This window comes from Notothenia coriiceps, unplaced genomic scaffold (assembly GCF_000735185.1).
Source record: "Notothenia coriiceps isolate Sejong01 unplaced genomic scaffold, NC01 NC01_scaffold00024667, whole genome shotgun sequence".
Lineage (NCBI taxonomy): Eukaryota > Metazoa > Chordata > Actinopteri > Perciformes > Nototheniidae > Notothenia > Notothenia coriiceps.
The window spans coordinates 811,429-823,386 of NW_011357368.1; the positions used below are offsets into that span (position 1 = coordinate 811,429).

Below are 11,958 nucleotides of genomic sequence, written 5' to 3' on the forward strand. Positions count from 1 at the left end.
TTTTATAAATGATAATATTGGTGTTAATGTTCACTTTATTTTAATTTAAGAGGTCATGTATATTTAAGTTATATTTATTTAGATTTTTGAATGTTCCATTCAAAAATGTTATTAAAAAGGCATGTACACCATAAAAGATGACTATTGAGGTCTATTGTCAGGAATGTTAGTGTTATAACAAATAGTGAATTATACTGCAGCAGAATCTTGCATGTCTGCAGAGTGTTATATGTTCACCGCTCAGTGTCAGTAAATGTTGTGCAGTTAGTATTGGACTACAAGACAGATGCAAGCCTGTACAGGTAGAGTTATTTAAACCATAAATGAGTCGGTTGGGTTCTGGAGGTGTGGTCACAGCATTGTGCTTGGTTGGCGTGGCCTGGGCCTAGTGGTGGGGCCCAATGTGATATCTTTTCATGGGGCCCAAAATCCCTGGCGGCGCCCCTGCAGGCAGTGAGGCATGCACATTCAAGCTGTCTTTATTTGTTGCTCATTTCCGAGAACACATCATTATAGTGTTCCAAAACACACATGAGAGCACAAACACTCACAGGATAATGGCTGTGGTGCCGAATGCAGTCCAGTAGAGACTTCTCCTGTGACAGTTAGTGGAGGATGTCTGCTTCTGGTACATCTTCCCACCACAGTTTCCACAGCAGCGACAGCATGCCAACAAGAACCCAACTATGGGCATCAGAACGATGTATAGGACACCAATGGCTGTGCACACCAGGAAACCCACATCATACACCAGGAACTAGACACACATACAGAACAAATTGCATTATTGTGTCACAAGAATGTCCTATTAAGGCAGAACAATGGTATATTCTTGAGATAGGGTGTGACGTCAAACACTGTGAGACATCACCAGGCCGGACAGTAGTTTTACTTTACTATGGTGACAGTCTACAATTAGAGTATATGAAAGAGTCTCAGTGTATCAGTTGACTGGGAAAGATACACAAACATAAAGCTGCTTTAACATTAAACATTCTCCGATTACAAGCTCAAGTTGCTCCAAGGTGGGAGTTTTTCTTTTCTTCTTCCCAGAGAAGTACACAACAACATCTTGGAATATGTAAAACTCATTCACATTCACTTACTTCTCTGAGGTTTCCTTCTATTGACTGCAGCAGTTGGTCAGGATCTTGTACTATGTTCATGATCAGATCTGAAACAAGTCAGAAAGAAAACAACTTTTTTTGTAGTGTTATAATAGCAAATAGCTATCCAACTGCGCTAGTTTCTGTCTTAGTTACTTATGTACAAAAGCCTGGCCATCGGGACAATGTGTCCCGTGCTCCATACAAACATTTGTAAGCTCTTGCATTGTAAAATGGAAATCTGACACCTCCATCTTGTGGTTTCTATGACAATAGGACCGTTTACAGAAGAGATTAGATTTGTATGAAAAACCAAAGAATCACAAAACAAAGCTTTTGATTTAGGTCCCACTGAACCCAGTTATTCTGGATATTATTCACAAAACTCAGACGTATGTAACTGAGAAAACGTGTTGTTCACGCCAGCTATTTCTGAAGCTCTCACCCTCCGTCTGTGTCACAGCATTTTACAGTCTGGCATAAATGTCCTAGAAACTTGCATTTCACCTTTTTTACACCTGTTGTGTTCACTTTGAAATGAAAAAGGCAGCAGAGGGAAACATTTATAATTTCTTTGCCCACATTTATGAGCCTGGGGGCTTATAGTCAAGCAGAAACCCAGAGTTTACACTAAGCCATCGTGCCATTTACCTTTTCGCAGAGCGATGGCAGACACTGTGTTTAGTTTAAGCAGCTGTTGATACCTAGCGGTTCCCATGGACAGTTCTTCAGTGAGATAAAGTCTCTTCATGCCTCATTGCGAGGCTATTGGTTGAGATACACTCACACAATCTATTTCCAAAACAATGATACTAGGCAAAGGTTGTTAAACATCTTTTGTGTCCATTGGTTTTTCTGTGAATATCAATACCAAGCAGGAAGTAATAGAGAAGGGGTTTTTGGAGCAATTACGACATGTCATAGCCAGACGAAGGACTACAGGTGCGACACAAGTCTGATTAAGGGGAAACACTGGCCTGAATAAACATCAGAGCGGGAAATACAGGTAAAAGATTGACCTGGCAAGGAACAGAAACTCCATAAAATTACTGATTAACCGATCCTGACATCTTTCTCTATTGGCAGTATTAGCTTTAGTGAGTTCAAACTGATTTGTCACCTCTGACTCTGAAGGGAAAGAGAACCGCGTGTGGAAAGATATCAATGTGACTTAAATAAAACCTTGTGTAAACTGAAGTTAGAGATTCAAGATGTTTGAGTGGTGAGTAATACCAATGACACTGACCTTCAGGAAGGGCGTTCGGTTGGACTGTTTGGAGGAAGGAATGGACAAAACCTGACAAGAAGCCCATGACGTCCTTCTCCGTGTCCTGGTACTGGGGCTGGGGGACGCTCTGGGGGGCCGCAGCAGCCGGACAGGCAGCGTGTGGGGGGACGGACTGGGCCAGGCTGAGCCCCAGCAGCAACACTCCAACTGCGGCCCTGAACGCACCACCACTGCCCTGCCACCTCCAAGGGCTCACACTCTCATGTAACCCCATTTCTACAGGTGGGACGGGTGTGAAAAGACTTGTCCAGACAGAAAAAGTAATCACCTCATGGCACAAGCTCTGTCTTGATGCGTCTGCAAGTAGAACAAATGAACTGAATACAATGAAACACTCAAACAAGGCAGGAGAATTACAGATTGAGAAGAAACCCACAGACTGAGTCACACAGAAAGAGATTGCAGCGAAGTTTGTTGCACCAGAAGAGCTGTTAAAACTGTTTCTGCAGAAGAACAATGGCATTTAGTTAATGGGAAATATAAATGCTAAGCCAACACCTACACTATTTCATTTTTCAGAAAAACAGTGACCTTTAAGCTTCTATTTCATACTTCTATAATCTAGCAGATACTTTGGAGTGGGTCATCGAGTGACCGAAAAAAAAATGACAGAGAAAAGTCTTGTTCCATGAAGGATTATTAAATGCATGTATGACCGTGGTGCCAGCACTGTGTTCATAGCGTAATCACACAAAACCCGCATCCGCCTCAGGTACCTGCATCACCTCTGTTTACCTAAACCTGGGCTTGACTCTCATAACAGCTGACAGTAATGGTGTTGTCAGGTGTTTAGACGTTTTTTATCTTCACAAAACGACTGCTCAATGTTTGAATATCAATCAACACTTATCAACCGTATGCTTTTTGTTCTCTTAAGCAAATAACTCCACAAGGGGAACATATAGAGTACACTTCTTCTTCTTAAAACTGTCTTCTTGTTGTTTAAAAGAAGAAAGAATAACAACCATGATATTTAACATGTACCTTCTGTACATATAGGAGCTTTGTAAACAAACTGTCAGAGCAATGCGTCCTGGTCTAGGCACTTAGATGAGAGTGTGGGAGAGGTTGAAAAGGTGTGTTCAGAGTGAAAAGAGGACAGATACAGAAGGAATAGAAAAGTACATGAAAACAAAATGTAGACGCAGGAGGAAAGTGAGAATTTTTGCTATTTTCTCTAAGATGAACTCACCTTGCTTGGTCAGACCGTGAAGGACAGTCGTGCTGCTCTGATCTCCAGTAATTCACTGAGGGGAGTGCGTGGAAACCTGATATGCTCTGCTGTTGCTGTAAAGTTGAACCTCACTGTGTGTTTGCCTGGAGAACACTGAGGGAGGGAGAGAGGCGAAAGGGAGGGTCTTAAAAAGGAGACACAGGGAGGGAGGGAGTGACGTGGGAAAGGAGAGAGTTGTGGGAACAAAATAATTGAAAGATACTCACAAACAAATGGTATTTCTATGTCAGGGGGGAAATACAGGGTTGCCTAATGTGTTTGTAACAATTTTGCGAGGATATTATTGTCTTTGCCGGATACAAGTTCTGATAACACTATCTTTCAAAGCCCACATCTGCAATTGTGTGGTGTCCCAACAAGCAACAACAAAGCTCAAACATCTAGGTCAACATAGCTGGGAAGGATATGCTTGGGGAGGTACGTTTTTAAGAGCACAACATCTTAATGTTGCCAAAAAAAAATGTAAGGAATTTAGTTTCCCAATTGTAAAAAGGGAAGATGAACAGTATAACTGCAGCTAAAGAATACAAAACAAGACAGAAAGCATGACTCTTTACAGATTTAAGTAAAGCTTGTTTTAAACTACATTCAGGAGAGTCACTTACCAATATCCTGCTTTGATGACAGTGAAGAAATAAAATCAACTTTTCCTGTTCTTTCATTATGGAGTCTAGTATGTTAACTTGGTCCACAATCTGTTCCGTATCGTGACACTGCCTGTTCCGTATGAGTCCTCGGATCACAAACGAATACATTTACATATTAAAAGGAACACAAGTGTACAAAGGTCATGAGACTGATTCATCAATCAAGCCTCTGAAGCGGTGATACAAGTGTCGTTCCTGGTTTGTTGTTTCCGATATCAGGTGCACAGTCACTTGCTGATCATTCAACCCTGGTTCACCTCAACCCATCAATTACAGGCTCATCCTTTAATCAGCTCGTACCAGTGGCTTTGACATGTGAAGGCCTTGTGGTTTGGCGCCACTCATTGATAGCCCTCAATAATCCTGTGTTCCTGAAACAGCACCAGACTTTCTGGCTGGTCTGCTGTCGTTGAGATTAGTGCATGATCCCTCACTGACTTCTCACCTGTGAACATATTCCTGATTTTGTATTCAAGATTCTGACTGACTTTCTTGACAGCCATTACCACAGACTTAGTTGGTACATCCTTGTACTGTGACCATTCATTAAATGTATCTTCACAGTGTGGTAAAAAGTTCATTAGTGTAATTCAATTTGAGATAATTTTAACACACATAAAGGTCCCAAGGCCGAGTTCCCATGCTCAACTACCGGAACCACTTTGTAGATTTTGTTGGATTACAAAGTACACACATCTGAACTGTCCATGTGCTTGATATTTAATATTTTACAACATGTCCTTTAGTACATAAATTAACTTTAAGAAGTTTCCACACTATGCTGCGCACTTGCCTTTTCTGTTGTACAATAACTTGCTTTTTGTTTACATCACACACCAGACAGAGAAAACAGACATCAGTTCTGCTTTGTCAGGATCTATTATATGTCGTAGCTGCTATATTGCACTGCCATGTGGTTAATACTTGTATGCTGCTCATGCTCTTTCTGCATATCATGTATTTATTTTTGCTATGTATATAAATGTCATGTTCTTAAATGTTGTATGTGAGGGACAACGGATGGAAATGAACTCAAAGCTAAAATCCGGCATATTTACATTTTGATTAAATGAAATTAGATATCGCAATTCCTGTCATAGGTTGTCCTTCCTGTTACCAACAAGCAGTCATTTTCCACATTAGTTGTGGGCTGCCAAGAAATAATGAATAATAAAAATTAAAAAAAACTCCCAATGAGTCACATTGTAAATTGTGTCCTTGACAATGTTGTGTTTATTAATGAAGAAAGAAGATCTCTATTGTCTTGCTGACACTTTGTTTCAATAAAAAAGTTTGTGAACTGTTCTGGCCAGTGTTTTTGTCAAGTTCTCTTGAAATATGTTTTGTGGCTAGATAGATCAAATTTGCATAGGTGAAATATAACAAAGCTTACTTGTTTCCCAGTTATCTATTTTTATTTCTTTAAGGTTTGTTTTTGTGGGATTTACCCGGCTAGGATCAGTTTCACATGATAGAAAGTTTTCTCATTACAGTAACAAGTATATAAATATGTAATAAGAGAAGAATCACAAGAGTTGAATGTAATAACACAATACTTTTTCAGTGAAAATTCATCTTTATTAATACCATACATGAATTATCAATGACAGAAACCTGGCAAAAAATATAGATATAAAATCACCCCTATGGTGAGGTGCTACAGGAGCCAGCTATTGGGGAATCAATTGCCATATCAACTCTGTCCCAAATATCACAAACCCTTATTCTCTGAAGGATGTCAACTTAGGAAACACAGGCTGTAAAAATGTCCACCTCCTAGATCAATTCTGTGTTGGCCTGCTGAGTAGTAACCACAAAGTAAACTAGGGGTGCTAGAGACAATGAGTAGGGTCTTAGTCACACAGCCTGCAGCTCAGTGATGATTTATAGCATTGGTGCCAGATACAGTGATGGAGCACTTTCTGACCGGCTGCTCACTGTGCTCTTCTTGCTTAGGGAGACACCTGCTGGGCGAGTCTGGAAACTACTATCCACTGTCAGCTGGGCGAAGCTGAAGCCCATATTTTACATCATATTTACGTAAACAGGAAACCCTGACACAGCAGCTTGAGGTCAAGCTGGGTGAGTCTTCCTCCCCCCAGGATAAGAGGTCATGTCAATGGTCAGCATATTTCCATGAAGTCAAATTGAATATGCATTTGTCATGTATGAGTTATCTGAAATGGATCTGGAAACAGCCAACTAATTCATTACAAACAAAAAGCCACATCATCGAGGTTAAGGGAATTTTGATCAATATTTCACTAAAGGTTGCACCATTGTGGAATATTTTCAACATCTGAAGAGCTCAAAGCTTTAAAGAGGATGACGCACCATTACATATTGCAACTTCAGGGAAAAAAGGATGACTTGGCGGTTAGGATTTTCTCTAAATGTGGTTATTTATTGGTTTTCAGTGCATCCAATACATTTTCAGATAGACCAGGTACCTACGACAGCAGAAATTGGCCATTAAATATCTCTTCAATGTGAACATACTGAAGCACTGTGATAAACTGGGAGCCGCATATGAAAAAAACAAGTAAGGGAATGACCTGTATTAGCATTTACTGACTCGGCCCAAGAGACTCCTCCATATTTCATCATGGGTATAGTACAGGCGGGTTGGACCTAAACAGAATGTCAGTACATAGAAGAATAAATACAGTTTCCTAAAATGAGGGCAAAATTATTTTATCAGTGATTGTACCATTAAAAAAGCTTTCAAGAGGGTTTTTATCTCTTTACATTAGATTGAGTTTGTGATAATTCTAGGGAGGAATACGCAGATAACTTTTACAGAAATTACTAAAATATACAAGCACAGACACAAACATGAGGAGTAAAGCCAACAAAATGATTCGTCATAAAACAGTAGTGTAATCAATATCTAAAGAATCTTTACATGTAGCTCCTTGGTGTGCAGCTTTCTTAGTTGTAATTAAAAACATTTCTGGGAAACTTAAGTTAATACAAAAGTCTTTTTTTCCTTTTTTTTTACAATCTTGTCAAAATTTGATTTTTAAAATATTTTTGAGTAGCAAATTTGAGAAGTTTCTTGTTACTGTGTGTTCTGAAGAGAGGACCTCCAGATTTCAAGACGAAGCAAACAGTTCTGCAATGACATGTCAACAGATCCAACCCGGGGGCTGGAGGGACATTTTGAGGGGGAGTTGTCTTCAGTGTGTTGCTTTGGACTCACATCAGACAAGATGTGGTCCAGTATTCAAACACTGGCTTTGCTCTCTCGCCCAAACCTGTTTTCTAGCACTGAAGCCAAAGGACCTGATGACAGTGTGATGGCCGACAGATAGGTGACATTATATTTAGCACAGACCTACATGGAAGTTATTACCATTACAATAAGAATGATCTAACAGCAATACGTTTACATTAATATACTGCAGGTTTCAGATGTTTTACAGTTCTTACATTAGCAATAATAGAAAAGGAAAGGAAATACACGGTCAATTCATAAGAAAAATAGACTGGAGTCAATAGTGGAAAACAGTGCAAAGAATATTCTAGGGGTGTTTTTGTTTGCTTGCTTGTATGTTTATTTTTTCGAAATTGTTTACAAAAATAAAAACAATTCAAAACAAGTCAAAAACATAGAAAATGAAAACACACTTCTGTAGCATCTGGTGCTCTGGTCCAGACATGCTGCGTACCACCTCTCTCCAGTACCTCATTGTTTTATGCTGCAGGTGTAGGTGAGTGTAAATGTGTGTTTGTGTGTGTGTTGGAGTATGAACAGGTCTGGATGCATGTGTGTCAGTTTGTGGATGTTTAAGATTTAGCGTAGTGGTTCTCAACTCCGGTCCTCAAGCTCCGGCACTGTACAGGTTTTTGTTCCAACCAGGTCCTACAAAAACAAATAATTGAGTTTTTAAAAACTGAAGTTCAATTTTGATACTAAGAGTGCACACAGTTTTCTGCAGCCTGCAACAAAAAGTTAAATTAAAGCTAAGCATTTCTTCCCTGTGACATGAGCACAACAGAAACAACGGGGTGCATCGTCAAGGAGAACGCACGCCTGAGAGACCCGAGGTTGGAACAAGAACCCACTGACACGGTCGCCATGGCGAGCACTCGAACAACAGGACACGCCAACTTTGGCTCAAACACTGTGGTGAGCGATGAGGGGGGGGTAAAGACACATGCGCCCACGCCGCCACCCCCGCCAGTCTCACCACACCTCTGAGAGGACTGAGTGGAGCCGAGCAGACGAGGGCCAAGGCTGAGCACCACTGATCATGTGATCATGCTACGTGAGGGAGGGGTGGGCTTCTGCTGACCCTGTCCTTCATGTGACAGTACGAGTTTTATCAGTCCATCAGCTATTGTCCATTCCCTATCAATCTCTGTTTGTTTTTAAAAGAACATGATGGAACAAAAACAAACAAAAAAATGTTGAACACAAGTGCTCGAGGCCGCCCTCCCTGACTCCTGTCACTAGTGTGTTGGCTCAGATGGATCCCAGTAGGATTTAAGCATTGAAAAAAAGGGTCTGACTGAGACCTCGGCACTCTACTGGGACGACTGGGAGTTGTCATTCTTGCTCTCCTGACTGGAGGGGGCCTTGTTGTTCCAGGGTGAGTGTGCCCCCAGTGCAGGAGAGCTGTTGAAACTGTCCTCATCCTCCAGGCCATTCGCCACATCGAACTGCGAGTTCTCCAGGCGCGTGATCAGACGCTCGTCCTCGTCACCAAACTCCCCTCCCATCAGAGTGGGCTCTCCCACCATCATCACGTCCTAAAGGGGACAGCAAGGGCCGATACATATTATCCCCATAATACAGGGGGCTGCGCGGAATGATTGGCTGCACGGACGGGTTGTCTGACTGTGTTTGATTCCAACGTTAGAAATTAGTTTTCACTAATAAGAAGTTCATACTTTAAGGGACCAAGGGAGTATTTAACCCTGAGATAATAGTGTCCTCTCAATCTACAATCTTTGTCAGGGCGTCTACCCTGACAGTTCAGAAGTCCATGTGGCCCTGACTCCCTATCCTTGTTCCGAGAACCAGAGTCATGGGGCCCTCCCTACTGGCCAGCAGTGGGCATCCCTGATCCTTGAGTGCAGCATCAGGGGGTTTCATTCCACCTCGGGTCTCATTGGCTCTCAAGCAACCAAGTGGGCAAAGACAGCAGTGCTGAGTGAATCACGTGCTCTGATAGATTGAGCAGTAACTCTATAACCAAGTTGATACAGCGGAAAAAACTGCCCCACTGGAATTCAGAGCAAGGCAACATTACCACAATTATTTTAAGCATTACTTAGTAAAGGGGCTCATGTGTACATCCACTATATAAACCCATAGACCTGTGGCCCCCAGGGGACCAGGGACTGCCCATCAATGGTTCACATTAGGGGGTCTACTGACTAAATCTACACATCCTCAGAATTAGAGAAAGCAACCCCATTTACACCTACCACACCTTCATCCCTAATCCATAAGCATCCCCTTCCTATCTCGATCCTGCTGCTACACCTACTTCCTAACACACCAACAACCCTAGCTAACACCCCCTATACCCAAAAATGATTTTCTAACCGCCTTGCCGTTTTTTCCAAACCCATCCACCCTCTGATATTTACTCCAATGCCTTGCTCAGCTGAATTTAAGAGGCGCAGAAAGAGGTCAAGTAGATGTAATGCTTACAGGTACCTGGCTGGAGAGTGAAAAGCTGTTGGCTGGACTCTTCTTTTTGCTGTTGCTGTTGTTATTGTTGCCTCCGCCGGTGCTCACGGTGCTTCCACCGGACACCTTCCTTTTCCGCCTCTTGTTTGGAGCTTGTCTGGCGGGCTCAGCTACATGTAGAAACAGGAGATGATAGGATTTATAATGATATATTTATTAAAGTCTCTGTAGATATGTTGCAGATAATGAAAAGCTATGCAGATAATGAAAAGCTATGCAGATAATGAAAAGCTATGCAGATAATGAAAAGCTATGCAATTTCCACTGGATTCGAACTCCTCCGTTTAATAATTGAAGGTTAAACAATGCCATAATTGACACTGACAATCTGAAAGGTGTGTGCATTACCTGGAGGTGCGACCATTCTTTGCCACTTTTGGAAGAGGCAGGTCTTCAGGCAGTCTCTGGGGCTCAAGCTATACGTCTTATGCCTCGACATCAACTCTTGCATGGGCTCCAATATCACACATAGCTTTATGAAAAAGAAAGAAAGAAACCAAACAGAATCAAATGAGTGTTAACAGGTTGTTGTAGGTAAAGATTTATTCAAACGACCGATCGATAAAAGAAGATTATCATAAAGTAACATGCTTACACGGAGGTAGTTGAGCGTGGAGTTGGACAGCCCACATCTGGTGATATTTTTAGCCAGCTGATCGAGCATTTGGGGATCCTATGAGAGAGATGAGATGAATAAGTGCATGTACAGGACGTGTATTTCAGTGTCAGTGTGTGGTTATTTGCGTCTGGAACTCACATGCATGGCCAAAATACTCCTTGGGAGGACCTCTCTGTGTTGTCTGATGCTGAAGTGCCACGTCTTGATCCTCATCATGTCATCGAACATGAACTCTAGGTACAGGCGGCCCTCCACACAAACCTTATCCCCAGAGGAGGAATATAATAAGTTAGAAGTCACAGCAACCGGAAGCTAATAAAAGGCTGTACATTTTGTATCCAGTGTACCTGTGTGAACATGGGTTTGCCGTTCTGGGTCACCATGGTGCACTGGTCACAGTCGAGAGACACAAAGTTACTGTGGAAGGACTCCTTTGGGTGCTTCAAAACGTAGAACAGCTCAGTGGCGCCCCCCTCGAAAATACTCCGGAAATATCGTGGAATCAATGTCCGGCCGATGGCTGCACACACAAATGATAGCTTCGTAAATAAAACTAATACAATTAATACATAAAAATAGGCCTTACACCGGGGGATACAGCAGCACAAAATCATACAGACATAAAAACATCATTAAGAATAGGATATACATTATGCTACAAACAGTTATGTGCCAATCATAAATAAAACATTCTCATGATATGGACATCACATACAGTTTATACTTTAAATGATGAAGGTCAATTTCTTAAGATTTGCAATTAGAAGCTGAAAGTAAAACAATGATTAGCATGTAGTCTTTATTCTTACTGTATCGTTTGGGTCCATCTTCCAGACAGAAAGTGATGGTGAGCATGGCGTCATCCTCGAAGAACTCTGTGGTGAACGCATCCCACCACAGATTGTCACAGTCCTAAAAACAGAGGAAGAACCATTACTCTTATTTTTCATATAATCACAATAAAATAAAACATAGCATTCTAGTCTAACCCAGAGAGAACACACTGAAAATCAATACTGTATGTTTCCTATAAAAATGTTATTTGCTATATATAGATAATAATAATAATAATACATTTTATTTTAGGCGCCTTTCATGACACCCAAGGACACCGTACAATTTGTTAAAAAGAAAACGCTAATAGGCAACAGAACATGATAAAAACACAAACAGGAAATCATGGAGGAGACAGTCAAGTGGACACAAATGAAACATATAATGGGGAGCACTACAGTGAGTAGGCAGATTTGAACAGGTGGGTACTCTTCAGAGGGTTCACGAAATATGACTACTACTCTTACTGTTTAACATTTTGGGTTACTTCATGTTACTTAATTGTTAAGGCTAATAAAAATGACGA

At 41.3% G+C, this 11,958-nt stretch overlaps 2 protein-coding genes across 7 annotated transcripts in view; both read right to left on the bottom strand.

The window, feature by feature from the left end:
- Positions 1-3,716, bottom strand: part of prom2 (prominin 2) — a 13,678-nt gene extending 9,962 nt beyond the window's left edge. The window contains exons 1-4 of the mRNA XM_010782391.1: positions 3,587-3,716; positions 2,353-2,691; positions 1,107-1,174; positions 552-757 (exon numbers count right to left, since the gene is read on the bottom strand). Coding sequence (XP_010780693.1) covers positions 552-757; positions 1,107-1,174; positions 2,353-2,608 — 530 coding nt within the window. The 5' untranslated portion in view covers positions 2,609-2,691; positions 3,587-3,716. The remainder of the gene's footprint in view (positions 1-551; positions 758-1,106; positions 1,175-2,352; positions 2,692-3,586) is intronic.
- Positions 3,717-6,995: 3,279 nt separating this feature from the next.
- Positions 6,996-11,958, bottom strand: part of ldb1a (LIM domain binding 1a) — a 19,133-nt gene continuing 14,170 nt past the window's right edge. For 3 of the 6 annotated variants that reach the window (XM_010782394.1, XM_010782393.1, XM_010782396.1), the window contains 7 exons: positions 11,408-11,510; positions 10,946-11,118; positions 10,737-10,859; positions 10,575-10,652; positions 10,328-10,451; positions 9,941-10,089; positions 8,390-9,030 (listed from right to left, as the gene is read on the bottom strand). In XM_010782394.1, coding sequence (XP_010780696.1) covers positions 8,806-9,030; positions 9,941-10,089; positions 10,328-10,451; positions 10,575-10,652; positions 10,737-10,859; positions 10,946-11,118; positions 11,408-11,510 — 975 coding nt within the window. In that variant the 3' untranslated portion in view covers positions 8,390-8,805. Of the gene's footprint in view, positions 8,141-8,389; positions 9,031-9,940; positions 10,090-10,327; positions 10,452-10,574; positions 10,653-10,736; positions 10,860-10,945; positions 11,119-11,407; positions 11,511-11,958 lie in introns of those variants that run through there. The other 3 variants (XM_010782397.1, XM_010782398.1, XM_010782395.1) reach the window with 3 other exon arrangements.